This window comes from Sapajus apella, unplaced genomic scaffold (genome assembly GCF_009761245.1).
Source record: "Sapajus apella isolate SASKATOON/1434 unplaced genomic scaffold, GSC_monkey_1.0 scaffold22, whole genome shotgun sequence".
NCBI classification, from domain to species: Eukaryota; Metazoa; Chordata; class Mammalia; order Primates; family Cebidae; genus Sapajus; species Sapajus apella.
In genome coordinates this window covers 28,713,561-28,732,544 of record NW_022436962.1, presented here as the reverse complement: position 1 = coordinate 28,732,544, position 18,984 = coordinate 28,713,561, and the positions used below count along the sequence as shown (strand labels likewise).

The window sequence follows — 18,984 nt, the reverse complement described above, 5'->3', positions numbered from 1 at the left end:
AGTATATGATGTTATCTCATGTTTACCTCAGTTAAAATCTTCACTGCATAAAAAAATGAAAAAATACATGCACCTATTTAAAAAAAAAAAAAAAAAAAAAAAGCAGCAAATACCCTTAAGAGGGCTGCAAGAGTTCCAGCCAGGATCTGACAGTGGTGCTGGGTGCCGGTGCTAGCCAGGTGGCCTCACGGACACCCCCCCAGGCCTCTCCATCCTGTCCCAGAACCTACTGGGCCTGTTATTCGGCAGTCCCAAATTTCAAAAGCAAGTTTTCTTTAAGAACTTTGAAAGCTTATACCTCTAAGCCTCCTTTGGACCTCTGCAGTCTGCAAATGCCCTTTCAAGTGTTCACAGGTCTGTAGAAAGGGCCCCAGCTGAATGTCCAGCCTGTCCTGTTACCTAGGAATGAAGCTGGCCTCAGGAAAAGCCACTTTTCAGGAAGGGGTCCCCAACTTCAGCTGATGTCTAGAGGGGGTCTTGCTGCGATGCAGACTAGGCACCAGCCCTGCTGGCAAATGTCACTGTCCTCCCACAGTTGCCACCATCACTGGGTACAGCTGCTTCAGCAGTGTGGTACGGCCTGCCAGGGGGCTGGAGCAGTGACACTACAGCCGCCTCCTGTTCTCCACCCCTGCCACCTCCCCTCTTACAGTGAACGGGCTGAGCCTTCCAGGTTCAGGACCAAGGGCCTCACGCTGAACCAGGCCCAAACCTTGCAAATAGGGGGTGCCACTGAGCCTGCTCTGACCATGAGGTCAGAAAAGAAACACTACCACGAGCTAGAAAGTACAGCTCATCGTCATCCTCCAGAATACAGAAGGGGGTACCGCACCAAAGCACTTCTCACAAGCGTTTTTATTACACTAAAACAACTTGATTCAATAATTATAAGACTTGTACAAAAATTGACAGAGCCCGTGAGGAGGCTTCGGCTGGAACTGGTGACACCTGCATCTCTCCTCAGACAGAGGAAGGGGGCCCCACTCTGCCTTCCAGCAGCAGCCAGTGTGTCTGGCATTGCCTGTTCTGCAGCTCCTGTCCTCCCCCTGGGGCAGCAGTTCTTTAGAAACATTCAGCTGTCAAAGGTGAGCGCCAGCCCCACAGGCCTGAGCCTTGCAGGCTTAAGGAGGACTTGTTGGCACTGTTAGATCAGCATCTCTCCCAGCTTCAGACCACTGGCCGGAGAGGAAAAGGGCAGAAAACACAAATCTCACTCTAGAAACACATATACACACACCCCCTACTACACAGATGATGATAAAATCCCACAATCATATCTGTGTTCTGGTTTCTGGGTTTTGAACTGGAGCAGAGGTTGGAAGGGAGTAAGGACTCTCCCTTCTGCTTAACATTGACATCAGGAAAAGAAAAAGTTGCCCTTTCATCTTCACCTACTTATTTCAGAGGACACCTGAGGCAGACTGACCCACAGTGGGGCTTCATCTTCACTCCTGTACTTCTCACCCTACAACCATTCAGTGACGGGAACTGTGGAATACACTGGCTCCAGGGCTCCAGGTGGCCCCTGCCTCCCAGGAGAACCAGCCACCCCTTCTAACTGGGCAAAGGAGTTAAAGAGAGCATCACCATCACCTCCCTACTGGTTTTTGGCCTGTCTGAAGGACACAGTACCCTCGGAGCTGGCCTGGGCCCCAGCCCTACTGCTGGGCCTGCCTCCTGCGGTAGTTGCTATACGCCTCCTCGAACATGGCCTTGCAGGGGAAGCGGGCCTTTAGCTTGGAGCAGATGAGGAAGGAGCCCCCCATCTTCCTGTGCAGGGAGTAGGTCTCCTCAGGTGGGGGGACAAGACGGTGTCTCAGCATGACAGGAATCAGGTTGTGGATCTTCTCGGTGGTGCTCTGGGTGCCAAAATCAAAGGGCTCATCGGAGGCAAAGGCCTCCCCCAGGATGAGGATGGCATCCAAGTGGGCGTCTTCCATGACCTGGAGCAGGAGAGGAAGGGTAAATGGCGGTGAGACACCAGAGCCCTCCACCAGCCTGGGTTCCTCCCGTGGTGCTGGAGTGCTGAGTTCTTACTCAAAGCTCTGCTGCAAACTGGATTACATCATGGTAACAGGCATAAACTCAAACCCGCAGGGGCCGGGAACCGCAGGGTAATGTGTGAACTGGGCTGATGATGCAATACAAAAGGGAGCGGTGCGGCCTGTGGTACAATGCAGAGGATGAGCCTGCCTCACGGCCCTCATTCGGAGTTTTAAAAAAAACACTGTTCTGGCCAAAAAACAGAGTCCAGCCCCGACTCCAAGCCCTAAGTGGGCGAGAGTGAGAGGCAGAAACGAGCGTCACGACAAGTCCAGAGTCCCCAACTCACCAGCTCTCTCAGAAAATCTCACGCACAGAGCACAGCGGCATGGGCCGCGGCAGGCCCCAGCTTTCAGACAGTGCACAAGGGGGCCCAGGCTCTGGGGGCCTCTCAAGGGAAGCTGCCCCCTGTGCTGGCATCCGTTCCTACACAAGGAGCTGGGGGATCAGCAGGTCCAGGGGAGCCTCCACAGCCCTGCTCACCTTGACCTCATAGCCGGTGAGGAACTTCATCTCTATGGATTTTGCCCGCACAGTCTCCCTGTCCCTGTCGGCAGCAGCCCTGATGATCTGTGGAGAGGCACAGGAGGGGACCCGTGGGCAGCACGGAAAGAAAGCTCTGACATCCCAAGGAGCCAAGTGCCACACCCGGTCCCACCCCACCCTCTCCCTGCACAGGGCCCAGGCCAGTGCTGTGACACACCTGGCAGCTGCTGTCGCCAGACCTGAGGAACAGGCAGCACAGATAAGGAATGAGGTCAGGACCCCAGTCATTCCCCCTGCCCCGAGTCCCCCAACATCCTGTCCCAGCCTCAGAGAAACATGGGCCAAGGCCAGGCGCCTCTCCTGACCTTACCTGAATGTAGAGGTCAGTGAAGGACCTGTCATATTCCCGTGTTGCCCCAAAGTCCAAAAGAGCCACCTGGGGAAAGACACCAGGAGAAGGTGGGCCCTGGCGCTCGGTGGTGGGGCTGTGGGGCCAGGGAGGGGTGCAACAGAGGGCAGTGAAGACCCCCACTCCCAAACCTTGAGTGCTCTGCTGACTCCCAGGATAAGGGGCAGACCAGGGCCTCACGCACCCCATTCAGAGCTCTTAGGTCTGGCTGCAGGTGCCCCCACCCTGGGGCTCACCTTGTGCTGCTGGGGGTCATAGAAGAAGTTGGACCAGTTGGGGTCTGTCTGCATGAAATGGAACTCGAACAGCTCCCTCAAGCACAGAACCAGGATGTTGTAACAGATCTGGGGACAGCACGAGGGGCCTGCGTCAGTCAGGCAGCACCACACTGCCTGGTGTTCTGGGAGTCTGGGGCCAGAAAAACCTCTGCCTCCTATTTTGCCCAACCCCTCCACCCCTGGGACTGTTTGATTCCCAGTGTCACTTGGGCCAAGGAAGGCAGCAGCTGCCCTGTGTCCCCCTAAGTCCCACTGGTGCTACTTCACCGCCCCTCACCCCTAGGGAGCACCTCAGGGCTCCAAGGCCATGGCTCACACCATTAGGTCACCAAATAGCCACACAGCAGGGCCACCCCGGCCCCACCTGTCTGCTGGCACAGACGCACCTCATTCCGTATCTCCTGGCTGAGCCCTTCGGCCTGGTCCAAGGGGAAGCCGGACACCAGCTCTGTGGTCAGCACGTGTGGGCTGCAGAGCTCGTCCACGATCTCAGGCACGTAGAAGAAGGGGTGGCCCTTCAGCAGCTCCCTGGGTGGGGCGGGAGGTCATGCCCTGGCCACAGCCCCTCCACACCTCCCCGACACACATACACACCCCAGCAGGCAGAGGGCCCCTCATCCCAGGCAGGGTATGGCCTCAGCCCGGGCTGCAACCTGAGCCCTCTGCCCCCTCAGAGCCAGAGGGGCCTTCACCAGCTGCTGAATGTGGTCCCTTCTGCCTCCCTGGTGGAAACATGCAAAGGGCCCAGCCAAGGCCCACACCTGAACTTGCGGGCGCAGGCAGCCTCCCGCTGGTAGTCACACTCCAGGGCCAGCTCCCGCCTCAGCACATCGATCAGGTGCTCGGGGAACAGACCTGGGCAGGGGAGCAGGGCATCAGTGGGGAAGGGGGCTCTGCAGGGAGGCCCCACCCTGGTCCCCAGAGCCCAGTACAGATTCCTGCCACCCACTCCTGCCCTTGACCCAGCCGCCTAGCCTCAGACCTTCTGGAAGCATGTTGCTCATGTTCAGCACGGCCATGAGGTTGTTGACGTCGCTGTTGATGCTCTGGGCCACACCAGGGTACTGTGGGGTGGGGACAGGGCAGGGGAGTTAGCCCAGGGAGACAAGTGGGCCCTGCCTGGGGCACTCCCACCTCCTGCTGGCTTCCCAGCTGTGTCCTGTCCCCAGCCCACACCCTGAAGAACCAGAGCTAAGAGCCAGCAATTCTGCCATGACCCCTCGACCCTATCACAGCTTCAACCACCTTCTACTCCTGCCTCACTCCACCCCCAGGAACAGCTCAGGGCCACCCTCCCACCAGCTCCGGCCACAAAAGGCAATCACTTGTCCTCTGTCCCTGCCCATCTCAAACCAAGCTTGCTGGGGGCCCCTCGGTACCGCCAAAGTCACTCATTTAGCAAATACTTCCCAGAGGATACTACACACGGCCCTGCCAGGGGACAGGGTGCCCTTCAGGGCATGGGGTACAGAGGCTCCATGAGCCAAGCCCCAGTTCTGCCCCCAACAGGCACCGTGCACCAGTCCACCTACCTGGATCTTCATGGCCACCTCTCGACCACCCTTCATGCGGGCCAGGTGCACCTGCCCAATGGACGCGGCGGCGAAGGGCCGCTCCTCAAAGTACTCCAGCTTGTCCCGCCAGTTGGGGCCCAAGTCGTGGTTAAGAGTTTTCTGGAGGGCATGGCCAGGGAGAATCTCTGAGCACAGCCCTCCCTGGGTCACCCAGAGAAGCCCCAAGTCTGTCCCCTCCACCCAGTGGGGACTGAGGACCCAGAGGGCAGGCAGAGCCCCCGGCTCCTCACCATCATCTGTTTCAATGGCATGAAGTCCGCACTCTGCCGCACCCGCTCGAAGATCTTGGCCAGGTGGGGGTTGATGAAGGCGTCATCTGGAAAGCAAGAGAGTGTCACAGGGTGAACTTGGGGATGAAAACGCGAGGCCAGGAGGGACACCAGGCCAGCAGGACCTGGACAGGCACACTCCTGAGGTGCTCTGGCCACCACGCCCTCCCCACCAGGAGCACCGTCCTCACAGGAGCCCTCACAGGCACCCTGGGCCACTCGGCATCCACAGAGCGCCGGCCTCAGCCCAGCCACCTGAGAAGGTGGGCTTTTTACAGGCAGCATGCAGAGTTTTTCATAATTACAAAAGAAATTTGGAAAATGAAACATAGTAAAATGTTGAAATGCCCTGTGGTCTGACCGCCTCCGGAGGGCAGTTTTTCCTCTCTGCTCGTGCCAGAGCCAGCTGCCTAGAGACCACGCCTACTATGCACCAAGATCCCTCCCCAGCCCACACACATCTTGCCCACTGAGCTTTGGTGGGGCCACTGCTCCCAGCTCTGGCAGTTGACCCCGGCAGCAGCCCACACAGCCCCGGGGCAGCGGCCCCTGCACTCACTCACCCTGGATGCTCAGCATCTGGCCCAGCTTGAGCGCTGCGCCGCGCACCTTACAGAGCGTGCGTACGATGCGTTCAGCATTGGCCTCAGACAGAAAGGGACTGGAATCCAGCACAGCCTTCTTCCCTGCGGGCGGGAGGCAGGAGGGGTCACCACCGTAGTCGGGGTGGGGGGTAGGGGCTCTGGGAGTGGGATGGCAAAACCTCGGACAATGTCTTCTCTCCCGGGCATCCATATAAGCAGCAACACAACTTTACTGTTCCATGTCCACCTCCCCAAGCCTGTGTGAACTGCATACACACACATAGAGAAGGCCTCTCCCCTCCACATGGGGACCTGGCAGGCAGTGACAGGGCTGTGGTGCTGCCTGTGGCTGGAAGGTACGTGGGAAAAGGCACAATCAGCTGGAGGTGGGGGCAGGACCAAGAGGGAGGGAGGGGCCCCTAGGGTCCAAGTCTTTGCCCTGTGTGCCCCCACCCAGGGCACTGCACAAAGGTCCTCTGCACCCATGGGGTCAGCATGCATTTGTCACATGGGGCCAAGTGGCTACAGCCAGAGCCCGTCCTCAAGGGAGGGGCACTCAGGTCAAGGGCAGCACAGCCCCCTGGTGCCGGTCTCTCCCCTCCAGCCAGCTGACCAGTGATGAGCATGCAGTGACCTCAAGGGTACAGCTGGGCTTTTTCCAGTCCGGGGTGGGTGGGGGTCGCGGGGGGCGGGGAAGGCTGAGGGCCATGACTCGAGCAGCAGCAGGCCGGCTGAGTCAGCTGCCAGCAGCTGTGTGGCCCAGGGTAGCTGGGTCTCCTCTGGCTTCCGCCCCCTCCTGGGCCATCAGCTCAGCACTGCCTAAACATGGGGGTGCCCCTGTCCGGAGGCACAGAGAGGCCTGAGCAGGAATCTGGGGGTCTGGGTCCTTCTGCCTTCCCTGAGCTTCTCTGGTCGGGCCTCTAGCCCTTGTGACATTCAGAGCTTCTCCTGCCCTCTGTCCAGTGAATCTAGTTAGATCTGAAGCCCCAGGAGGCTGCAGTGCAGCTTCCTCCTCTCTGGCTCCCATAGCACCCGGCACTTGCCTCAGCTCAAATCAATTCCGGCCTGGCACAGTGCTGAGGTGGCACAGAGCCGGGACCTCAGCAGGGGAAGAGAGGTAACCGTGCCACTGCCCCCTGCCCCGGAGCTGAGTGCAGCCTGGCCCCTGAGGAACCACGGTGGGGTGGGCCACCCTAAGAATGGAACAGGAGCCTCAGAGAAGAACCACATCTGCCCACAAGTGCAGACAGCCGCATGGAAAGGGGCCGGGCTCACTCTGGGGTCCCAGACAGCAGGAAGGGCCCTGGGAAGGTGGGAGATGTTAGTTCCGTGGGAAGAGGCTGAGCTGCCCTAGGAGGCGGAGCTATGACCCATGGGCAGAGGGAAAGGCAGTCCAGTGCAGAAGGAAAGGCAGTCAATGTCCCCTCTGGCCCCTAGCCCTGGGGCACTTGTGGGCTGGAGGCCTGGGCCTCAGTCCCTGGGGAGGGGCAAGCAGAGAGGGAAGCCGTGGGCAGAGGCCACTGCCAGGCCAGAGGAGGGAAGAGTCTCTCTCTTCATGACACACAGAGCAGTCCTGGTGTGGCAGCAACACTCCTGAGATATGGGGACGGTGCCTGGTCCAATCTGGGCTTTCCCAGATAGCCCGTCAGCAAAGCTGGCCATTCCCACAGGCTGGAGGCATGTCCCCTGCCCAGGCAGGGCTGGCTATGAGGATGAGCCAGCATGGCCCGGGCTACAGTGGCGTGGCCCCCAGCTCAGAAAAGGCCCTTCCAGGGCAGAGCTCAGCCGAGGTGGCTGGTCTCCTCCAGGCCAGAGGGTGCCAGGGCTTGGGCAGGAAGCTGGAGGACAGTTTGGGGCTGTCCAGGGCCATCCCACTACAGCCTAAGCCTCAGGCCCCACTCTCAGAGCTAATGACACCCAGGCCCCTTAACCCCCAGCCTGGGGCCACCACTGTCCCCGAAAAAGGACACCAACTGTAGGTGTGGAGCCAGCCTGGCCTCTTCCCTGCTTGGACAAGGTAGTCGGAGAGCAGCCAGCGTTGGAGGGAACAGTACTGGACAGTAGGGGAAGACTGACTTTTCCTTCCAGAGAAACGCAGGCCTTATTTCCCACAGGGTTTCAGCACCAACACTAAAAATACCCTTGCTAAGCCCTCTGTCCTTAGCCCCTTCCAAGGACATGCATGCCGCCCGTGTCCCCAGGACTCAGTTGGGGCCTATGAGATAGACTGGTGCCCTCGCCCCGGAACGGAGTGTTGGTGAGTGGAAGGGGGCTGTCCAGGGGGCGGGCAGGGCCTCCAAGGGAGGCTGGCACAGGCTGGCAGGCAGGGCTGTGAGGGCTGCAATGTGGCCAGACACTGGGTGTCACTGGGGGTCGCCATGGACGTGGGTGGAAGGGCAAGATACCAGAATGAGCTGACATTCCCTGAATGGGCTGGGGCCAGGGGACTCGGCCCAGAGCTCCAAGTGTATTTAGGGAAATCCACCAAGCAGACAGCTCCCTCGGCACTGCTCTCCACACCCCAGGCCCCGCTAACCGGAAAGCCCCTGCTGGGTTGACCTGGCAACTACCTGGCCCTCGCCCATGCCTGAGGAGGCCTGAGGACACACCCAGCCTGGTGCTCACAGGCAGAGGTGACAAGAACTCAGTGTCCCCCACTCCTCGTCACAGTGGCATGAACACCCAAAGCCTCAGTGTGGCCCGTCTGCAGAACCTCTCCACAGAGGGCCCAGCCACAGCAGGCCACCAGCCTCAGTGGGATGAGTGTCCTGACCTGCCTGCCTGCCTGACCCTGGCTGTGACCTTCACCTCAGGGGTGAAGAGGTGCCTCTGCAGAGGCTGCAGCCTCCCCAGGTTACTGAGCTGGTGAGGAGGAGACTTCAAGGTCTGCCCTGGGAATACACACCTCCCCGCCCCAGCCACGCCTGACCCGGCCAGACCAGCAGGCCACGGGGGCTCACAGAGAGTAGGGCAGCAGCAAAAAGTGGGTGTGCAAGTGTGTGTGCAACAAGGGTGTGCAGGTTGCAGAGGGTGTGTAAGGAGGTATATGGGTGTGTGGAGGGTGTGTAGATGTGTAAGGTGTGCAGTACATGTGAGGGTGGGTATGTAAGAGTGTGCATGTGAGAGGGGGTGTGAGGAGTGTGCAGGTGTGTGGAGGAGGGTGAGAGGTGAGCAGAGTGTGTAAGGTGCAGGTGTGCAGTGCATGTGCAGGTGGGTGTGTCGGGCTGTGCATGTGTGCAGAGGGGTGTGCAGGTATGCAGAGGAAGTGTGCAGGTGTGTGGGAATGCAGGCAGCCAAAAGGAAGGGTCTGGGTGGCCACTTGGGGCTGGGAGGAGGAGGGGCCTCCAGCCTCACCCCTCTAAAGCAAGTCAATCCGTCCCTATGAACAGTCTCACCACCCCACAGGGACCGCTCACATGGAGCACCATACGAAGGTGGCCCAACTGGCTGACACTCCCAGAGCACAGGTGTGGCTGGGGGCAGACAGGCTGAACCCTCCCAGGGCTCACCCTGCCCCTCCCACTGAAGGGCCCAGCTCACCTGAGGGGTCCTCGGAGCGCAGGCTCTTCTTGGCGACTTCTGCCAGTGCCCCGAAACCCAGACCCACGGCCAGACCTGCAAGGGGGAGGTGGCGGGCACTCAGTGCTCACACAGGACTGGGCCACTCGCCCGCCCACCCACAGGGCCAGGGCAGCCCCACACAGACACCACTTGCCCCAGAGGCCCTCGGTCACAATGCCACGTCAGCATTTTGAAAAGTGGGGAACAAGGTGGGAGATGCACACCCGTTGTCTGAAGAGAACACTCGGCTCTAGAGAGGCGTTTCCAGATTCATGCGCCCCCACCCCACAACATCACCTTTGATAATCCACAGACTCGGGCACACGGACACCCCAAAGTAACATCAGCTGGGAAGCACTTGGGAAGGACCCAGCAAAAATGGGAAGACAGACGGGGGATGGCCCACAGCCAAGGCCATCCTGACCACACAGGGAGCCCCCAGAACCAACCACCCCCTTCAGGTCTGCCTGCAGAGCCTCCGCTCACCTAGACTTCCCAAATTCACTGGAACAGGAAAGGTGCTGCCACAGGCAGACAAACCACTTGGCAGTGAGAGTGAAAACATCTCAGGTTATCTCCCTAACCCAAGCCCAGGGAAACTGGCGGGGCTCAGGCCGAGCCCTCAATGGGGACTAGAAGGCCCTCTCACCCATCCTGCCCTTTCTGTGGGGCTGGCAGGCACTGATATCTGACGACCGCGGCGTGCCAGGCCTTCCCCTTCTCCTCCTTCAGTCTTCCAAATCAAAGCCCACCAACACCTCATTTGTCCAAAAATCAATCACTGAATGATCCCAGCTGTTCAAGAAAGCCACCCCGATCTACCGACCCCTGCCCAGGAGCCCAGCAGGTCCCCTAATGCCCACACCTCACACAGGGCCAGTATTCTCTTCCTTTATACCCAGCTCTAGCTGGCTTTCCAGGGCAGGCATGGGTAAGTGGACAGAGGGTGAAGAGCACCTGGCTGAGCACTGTGACCACACAACATGGCAGCCCCGCACCCACGCAACATCGCAGCCCTGCAGCCCGGCAGCCCCAAACCCCCGCAGCGCAGCACCCAGGCAATATCGCAGCCAGGGGCTGTCGCGGGGGAGTGGGCTCCCACCAGGGCACTCTCTTTAAGGGGAAAGGAAACTGGCATCTGCTTCCATGTTTCCAAATTCTCTACAGTGATTGTGGGTGACTTTTATGAAAAATACAGAACTTGCTGAAAATTTAATGAAAAGTAAATTTTAAAAATAAAAAGATAATTTTTTAAAAAAAAATGTTTTTGCAATACATCTCACCCACCCCTGGGTAACACCGCACCCTCCAGGTCCCCAGCTGTCCGGACAGTCCCTGCCTGTGAGTGCTGAACACAAGCACGAACGCGGCGCTCAAGGGGCCGGGCACACACAAAGGCCACATGAGCATCTGCTGCTGTTCTCGTGACTATTCAAAAAGGCTGGACCAGTGCAGACCAAAAGAAATAGAAGGCAAGCCACACGTCATTGGAACTTTCCTAGTAGCCACATTGAAATAGGCAAGAAGAAATATGCAAAATAAATTCTAATAGCATAATTTACTTAATATAATCCAAAATGTATCATTTCAACAAGTAATCAAAATAAATATTAGTGAGATTTTACACTTGTGCCTGTGCATGAAGCCTCCAAATGCCACGTATGTGTTACACTCAGCACATCCCCCGCTGTGGACCAGCTGCCCTTCCAAGGCCCCATGTGGCTGGCGGCTCTGTACCGGGCAGCGTGGGGCAGGATAAGCCGAGCCTCCTGGCCCTCAGGGGTAACGACACACACATGGTACAGGTGTCTGCTGTGCTGGGACAGGGGCACCAGTGTGTCTGTGACTGACCGGTACATCAGCTGTTTCTCTCACTGTGGAAAGCGCTGGGCTCAGAGCTGGGAGCCACAGTCCCTGCTTAAACATGAACTCCCTGACACCTCCCACCTCTGCCCTGCCAGCACTGGAGCACACGATCTGACCTACCAAAATAACGAAGGCAGGCAGCGTTAGCCTGTGCACTGCAGTGACCTTCACCAATGTCTCTGCGTCTAGATTCTCCTCTGCTTGGAGCAAGTCCAGAGACAAGCCCACAAGAGAGGCAGGTGGCTCCACAGGTTACCAGAGATGCCACAGCTGCAGGGTGGGCCACACTGAGCCCCTCCTGCTGCAGGCACAGGTGTGTCCCCACCACCCTCTGTCAGGACACCCCTCAAACTGTTCTCTGGCCACTTTTGGGCTCACAGCTTTCCACTGGCAAGGGCTTGTTACTAAACAAGTGACCAAAAGAACATTCCAGAGAGGAGGCCTCAGGCCCCACACGTACCTCAGGACCAGCCGGTGCCAGGCTGAGGCGCTGCCCACCGACGGACAGACGGGCTCCATCGGCAGGCTCCCCAGGTGGCAGAAACCAGCCCAGCTGGCCAGCACCCCTGACCTTGGCCTCACAGGCTTCTGCACCGGTGAACCCAGAATAAACTGATGCCCTCCTGCCCTGGGCTCATTACAATGCTCAGGACCCCAGGCCAGGCTCTGCCCTCAGCCAGAACCAGCCAGCATGAGGCAACTCCAGAAGACGAGCACCTCAGTCAAGATTCTCCGGGTCCTTATGGGACCCCACTTGGCACCCCCACAGCCCTTGGGACACCTCACACCTCTCCCTGCTTGGATTCACATTCTAAGAGGCCCCCCGGCTTGGCCTACATGGCCAGAAAGGGAGTCCTGGAGGAAAAGTGGCCCAGCGCAAGCTCCTAAAGAGGCCCTAAAGCCTCTGTCAGCAGCCTGGCTTCCCTCCTGGCCCGTTCCGGGAGAGCTTCCGAGTGCTTCTCACAGAGAGAAGTTGCGCAGTGAAGGAATGACAGGGGAGGGAGCAGCAGCTTCTCCCCCAGGCAGGAGCACAGGCTTCTGGCCAGTCTCATGTGACTTCTGGAGCCCAACCCCTACGTGGCCCCATCCTCCCAAAAGTCCCTCTGGGAGGTCATCAGAGCCAAACAGGGCCCTCCCTTGAGCAGTCACTCTGCTTCTGCCCAGGTGGACACCAGGAGGTTAAAAAAAGCAAAACATCAAACACCTTCCAACAAACAGGGCCCTTCCTAGCAGGCTGGGTGAAAAGCGCTTATGGGCAGGGATGAGTAAGTCAGTGTTCCTCAGGGCATTGGCTTTTCCTGCCAGAAACTCAGGCATGTTTACAGAGCAGGGCTTCGGAGAGTTTCTCCACCAGCAAGGGGTAAAGATACAGCTAAAGATAAATAGCAGCAAATACAAACCAGGTGCTAAGCCCAGGTTTTATTAAGGCATCCAACAAGCCTCATCTGACAGACAAGTCCGTGCAGAAAATGCAGCAGCACAGCTTCCCTTTGCTTCAAGGTCTTCCTGACTCCCCAGTGATTCAGTCTTTCTCTATCCTCCAGCTGCCCCCAGCCCCAGGAGAGGACAGGGGCACTGCACAGGAAGAAGGGGCACCAGAAGGGGAGAGGAGTTCCCTGTGGCTGTTCTCACAGCTTCTCAGGATCTGGCCCTCTGTTCCCAGAACTGGACTGGTGGGGGAAGGGAAGCCCTATCACAGCCCCTCTGGGGCCTAATTACAGAGCCTGGCCAGGCTCAGACTTCCGCGTGCACCACTGAGGTCTCGGCTCTAGTCCCAGGGATGTCACAAATAAGCATATGGCCCTGGGTGACCGCCTACTTCTTGGCTCAGCTTCCTCATCTATAACAGGAGAGAATAAGAACCACCCTCATCCCCAACTCAGAGCTCCTGAAATACACAGAAAGCCCCTTTTCAAGAATGCTCCTGGAAGGCAGCTATGCTCCCGAACTCCTGCCAAGGGTGCAAACTCTTGGATCTAGAACGCATCTATCTTGCTGCAAAGTGCAGAAGAGCGCTGGCACTGCAGGAAGCATGGCATGTGCCCTCAGCAAATTAGGCTGGCGTCAATGCACGCCACTCGTCGCTGGCCTTGCATGCAGCCCTGTCAACAAAGGGGCATCATGCCATCGGGCTGAACCCTTTGGCTTTGTGTGCTGCCCCAGGGGGTCCTGAGGTCCCAGCCAAAGGGTCCAACAGCATCACCGCTGTGGGATGGCTCTCAAGGCCATGACAAGCCACAGCCAGGTCTCAAATAGTGTCCAGAAACCAAGTGACATCATGAGTCTTTCACAAAACTAAGTCATTCCATTTATTTTCCTCTATCTTGAAGCACGTCCTTTATAGTTTTGCACTGTTAAAATGTCCTTTTGAAAAGTTAAAGTGATAGTATAGTTGGTGGTGGTGTTTGTTTTAAATGTCCTTACATGCAAAATTTTAAAAATAACCACCCTAAGGCTGTTCACCCAATGTTCATTTTAAATGTTACCACTGAAACGAGGGACACAAAAGTTTGGGGGGATGGGGCACAATGGTCCAGGAGAGAGCTTTGCTGCTGGTGTATTAACAGTATCCTGAGCGTATTGGGATCTTTGGGAAATTAAGCAGCAAGAGCCATCAGCTTTGCCTTTCAACCTAAGCAATGCCTGTTTTCTAACATAAGAGAGTTACCTTACCTCTTAGAAAACCCAATGGAGTCTCATAAACTATATTTAAAAGCAAAGCATTTTTCTGGGAGTAGGAGACCCTTAATCTCTTACCTTTTAAAAATAATAGGATACCCATGGGTCCACTCCCTCTACTCTGCATTCCCAGCCCACTGACTTACTTTTTCTCATACAAGTATCTCCTTGTTTTCTCAGGTCAAATTTCAAAATCCTTCCTACACAGAATCAAACAGGAAGCACAGAAATTGCTTCCGATTTCTCACTTTTTGTTTTCTGTCTTCCTCTCTTCCATTCTGCCTTAATGCTGTCACTTGTAAGCCCCTGTGTGAAGGCCTCAGAACCAGCACAAAGCTGTACACAAAGCAGCGCTCAACTCCCTGTGGCAAGTCTTCTCTAGTGCCTACTCTACGCCCATCAAAGTCTCATTTCTGTGAGTGTCTAGTTCTCACTGTATAGTTACAGAGGAGGTAAGTCATCTTCTCTGAACCTGCAAGACTAAAGCATGAATGGAAAATGGGATAGAGAATACAGAAAAGAGCACAGGAGACATAGGGGATAGAGGAAAAAGGTCTAATATATGTGTAATTGGAGTCCCAGAAAAAGAGGAGAGAACAGTACAGAAACAATATTCAAAGAAATGATGAAAATTTTCCAAAACTGATGACAGATACCAAGCCACAGATTCAAGATTCTCTGTAAATCCCAAGAAGAGTAAATACAAAGCAAACTACACTCAAGCATGACACAGTCAAACTGCTGGAGAACAAAAACAAAAAGGAAATCTTAAAAGCAGCCAGAGAAAAGAAACCATAACTTTCAAAGAAATAAAACTGATAGCCACATTTTCAAAAAAATCAAAGTCATAAACAATAGAGGAATATTATTAAAGTGATCAAAGGAAACATATTTTCAACATGGAATACTCTACCCAGCAAAAATACCTTCTAAAACAAAGTACAATGACATTTTCACAAAAATAAAAACTAAGCCGGATGCAGTGGCTCACACCTGTAATCCCAGCACTTTGGGAGGCCAAGGCAGATGGATCACCTGAGGTCAATAGTTTGAGATCAGCCTGGCCAATATGGCGAAACCCCATCTCTACTAAAAATACAAAAATTAGCTGGGTGTGATGGTGTGCATCTGTAATCCCAGCTACTCAGGAGGCTTGAGGCAGGAGAATCACTTGAACTTGGGAGGTGAAGGTTGCAGTGAGCCAAGATCATGCCATTGCACCCCAGCCTGGGCAACAACAGCGAAACTCCATCTCAAAAAATACATACATACATACATACATAATTCTAAATCTGTAGGTAACAAATAACATAGCTTCAACCCATATAAAGCACAAGTCAACAGACTAAAAGTAGGTAAATTCACAATCATATCAGACTTTTTAATACCTCTCTGGATAGTTATTGAATAAGCAAACCAAAAAAGAAAAACCTCACTTAAAAACCTAATCAATATGAATAATAAACCAGACTAGATAGACAGATCACTGCACTCAACATGAGTTATTTTCAGGTAAACATAAAACATTCACCAAAATATTCCCATTTAGCATCAATGGCAAGACCCTTATTTTACAAAAGAGAAAACCAAGGTAGGGCCGAAGGTCACACTGGAAGCAGAGCTGTAATTAAAGGCCAGCTATTATGATAACCCAAGGTTCAGTTCTGACCCCGTATCTAATATATGACCCTTCCTTTCACACCACTCTTTAATAAAATCGAATATCCCCAGGTCATCCTGCCCATAGCATCACAGTCGGAATGTCCCATAGGTGTAAGCACGCTCTACGATGTTCACACAACGATGAAACTGCCTAATGACACACTTCTCAGACTGAATCCTTGTTGTTAAGAGACACATGAGGGCCAGGTACGGCAGCTCATGCCTGTAATCCCAGCACTTCAGAAGGCTGAGACAGGTGGATCACTTGAGGCCAGGACTGTAGGCCCCCATTTTAGCATCAAAATGAGCCCCTAGAATTGGAAAGCCCTTAACTTCCACTTCTATTCAGCTGAATACCTACTGCTAACCTCGCTAAGATGAGTCCCTGCAGCAGCCCTACCTCCCTGAGACCTGGAGCAATCCCTTTACTTCATAACCCCAGTGTAAAAACTTCCTACAGTTTGTCGGTCTGCACCTTAAAAACACCTTTCCAGCCGGGCATGGTTGCACACGCCTATAATCCCAGCACTTTGGGAGGCCAAGGCAGGCAGATCACCTAAGGTAGGGAGTTCGAGACCAGCCTGACCAACATGGAGAAACCTCATCTCTACTAAAAATACAGGCATGGTGGCACGTGCCTGTAATCCCAGCTACTTGGGAGGCTGAGACAGAATTACAAACCAGAGGTTGTGGTGAGTCGAGACTGCGCCATTGCACTCCAGCCTGGGCAACAAGAGCAAAACATCATCCCCCCCCCCCCCAAAAAAAAAAAAGAAAGAAAGAAAAGAAAAAGAAATACACCACCTTTCCTCCACGAAGGGAAGACAGGCTGGAAGTATTTTCTAGGAGAACAAAGTAGAGCAGTGCTGCTGCAAACCGTTTGGACAATGATCCATGGGAAGCTATACCTTTCTTTTTTTTTTTTTTTTTTTTTTTTTTTTTTTCTGGAGACGGAGTTTCGCTCTTGTTACCCAGGCTGGAGTGCAATGGCGCGATCTCGGCTCACCACAACCTCCGTCTCCTGGGTTCAAGCAATTCTCCTGCCTCAGCCTCCTGAGTAGCTGGGACTACAGGCACGCGCCACCATGCCCAGCTAATTTTTTGTATTTTTAGTAGAGACGGGGTTTCACCATGTTGACCAGGATGGTCTCGATCTCTTGACCTCGTGATCCACCCGCCTCGGCCTCCCAAAGTGCTGGGATTACAGGCTTGAGCCACCGCGCCCGGCGGAAGCTATACCTTTCACACTGCAGTGAAGAACACACGTAAATAGTATGTTTATGTCTCTGAAACGAAAATATCTTGCCATGTATATAGTTCTTTTGTCGGATGTATGAAATTCATTCTGATCTATTCCATTCTGTTTAACTTGTTTTTGTTTGGTTTTGTTTGAGACAGAGTCTCACTCTGTTGCCCCTGCTGGAGTGTAGTAACGTGATCTTAGCTCACGGCAACCTCCGCCTCCTGGATTCAAGCAATTCTCATGCCTCAGCCTCCTGAGTAGCTGGGATTACAGGCACACACCACCACACTTGGCTAATTTTTATATATTTTTTAGTAGGAATGGGGTTTCACCATATTGGCCAGGCTGGTCTCAAACTCCTGAACTCAGGTGATCCTCCCACCTTAGGCTCTCAAAGTGCTGAGATTACAGTTAACTTGTTTTTTATATGCTGATTCTGACACATTAAATTGATTTCACACTTATCAAAGGGTCATAACCTACAGTTTGAAAGCCTCTAGGTGAGGCAGAAGGCCTGAAATTCCCCACTAGGGCCAGAACGGCACGTTCTTTCCTGACCTGGCTTCTGTTTGCTCCCATCCTGCCACCTCCAAGCCTGAAACATCACCTGCCAATTGCTTGGGCAACAACATGAGCATCTCTGAATCATAGCTGTGGGCAATTCTCCAGCACGCAGACACCCACAGAAGGCTCCATCTATCAGGCAGGTATCAGCAAAGGCTCGAGAGGCTTCTGACGCTACAAAGCACCCAAGACCCGGGCTTCAGCGCCGCTAACCCGGGCTCCTCTGGCTGCCCATAATCCCCCATCCTCTGAGAAGAGCCCTCCACTTTTTTTGCCTACACATCTTTCTATATACAATCCCTTCACGTCAGTCTCTGTCCTCCTTAATCCATCACCCAAAAGGGTCTGACTTCTGCCTGCTTTGCCAGGACTTCACGGTGCCCCACCAGATTCTAATTCACCATCAAGACTTTCATTCTGACCACTTTTCCCAAACAGCCTGCATTACCTCCACCACTTCTCCCCACCCCACAAAGACTCCCACGCGAGGATTGCACCAATCCTGAAATATGTCAAACTCAGCCTTCCAGGGGCAGGCTCACCAAGAGTCTAGAGTGAAGGGAAGAGGGAGAGGACAGAGAAAAGCTACCAATGTGAAAACAGGTTAGTTCCTGCCCTCAAAATCATGGGAGAGAAGACAGCCTCGATTCAATACTTAAATACTACATGTTATCCAATGACAAGCCAGTGTGCAAAGCAGGTAACATGCCATGTCTTCCAGGGGATAAGGACCATTAGAGGCCACCAGGACAGTGATTCTGAAACTCATTCTGACAGCAGAACCCAAGAAGGTATGATATTCTATGAGGAACTGCTTGAAATGCTACTCCAGGAATGGGAAATAAACAATACTCTTGTGCTATCACATAGATGACACTTCATACTAATTATGAAGTGTCTACTTATTATCACACAGATGACTGATTATCATCACATAGATGGCACTTCATCCATGGCTAAGTAGCAGTGGATGCCAAATGTTAAGGTAATGATTATGAAAGAAAACATTAAAGTTGAGAAAATTCTATCCAGTTAACCAAGTCTGCTAGGCACCTTGGAAAGGGGGCCAGACATCATTCATGGTCAGAACCCACACATCACCCAGCTTCCAGAATACCAGGCTCTCGGGGAGCCCAGTACGTGAGCCTCTACCCAGAACCAGTCTTGAACAACTAGGATGGGGTTTCCAGAAGAAAAGAGGCAGCAGCGGAGAACAGCACGTGTGATGGATGCTGTATGGGAGGAGAAACAAAGCAGCCCAAGCGACAGGCTGACCCACGGGAGTGTGTCTCCACGACCAACCCAGCACCAGCACGGTCATGGACCACTCAGACCTCTGCGGCTACAGCCCTGCCACTAACCACTCACCAAGGTCAGGGTCAGAATCAAGCTGCCAAAACTGTGGCTTGCGTTAATTATACCACCTGGAGAACCTACTGCAGATAGCTGAGCTTTAAAGAAATGCAATCCCAGTAACTAATTTAGAGTGTACCATGGCAAAGGACATGGCACTTTAACAGGAACATCTTGGCCAGCGAATTAGCAGCAGATGTGACAAACATGGTATCATCAAAGCAGACACAACTGCTATAAACCCTCAGTAGAAAATCACCCTTCAACTCGTATAAAAAGACTGCACGTGCACTGGGCACAATGACTACTCAACCCCCCAAAGAAAAGCACACACAGAGCTCCCAACGCTAAAGTACACAAAACGGCTTTAACCAGCAGCGGCTGGAGACCACGGCATCTCGTCAGTCCACTCG

General features: G+C 54.3%; 1 protein-coding gene across 8 annotated transcripts in view; it reads right to left on the bottom strand.

Moving 5' to 3' along the window:
* COQ8A (coenzyme Q8A) overlaps nt 1–18,984 on the bottom strand; it is a 45,979-nt gene that overhangs the window by 6,103 nt on the left and 20,892 nt on the right. For 7 of the 8 annotated variants that reach the window (XM_032289492.1, XM_032289485.1, XM_032289486.1 and 4 more), the window contains 11 exons: nt 9,184–9,258; nt 5,623–5,745; nt 5,021–5,106; nt 4,749–4,889; nt 4,199–4,280; nt 3,978–4,071; nt 3,603–3,744; nt 3,175–3,282; nt 2,900–2,965; nt 2,527–2,613; nt 838–1,943 (listed from right to left, as the gene is read on the bottom strand). In XM_032289492.1, the coding sequence (XP_032145383.1) occupies nt 1,659–1,943; nt 2,527–2,613; nt 2,900–2,965; nt 3,175–3,282; nt 3,603–3,744; nt 3,978–4,071; nt 4,199–4,280; nt 4,749–4,889; nt 5,021–5,106; nt 5,623–5,745; nt 9,184–9,258 (1,289 nt within the window). In that variant the 3' untranslated portion in view covers nt 838–1,658. Of the gene's footprint in view, nt 1–837; nt 1,944–2,526; nt 2,614–2,899; nt 2,966–3,174; nt 3,283–3,602; nt 3,745–3,977; nt 4,072–4,198; nt 4,281–4,748; nt 4,890–5,020; nt 5,107–5,622; nt 5,746–9,183; nt 9,259–18,984 lie in introns of those variants that run through there. The other variant, XM_032289488.1, reaches the window with a different exon arrangement.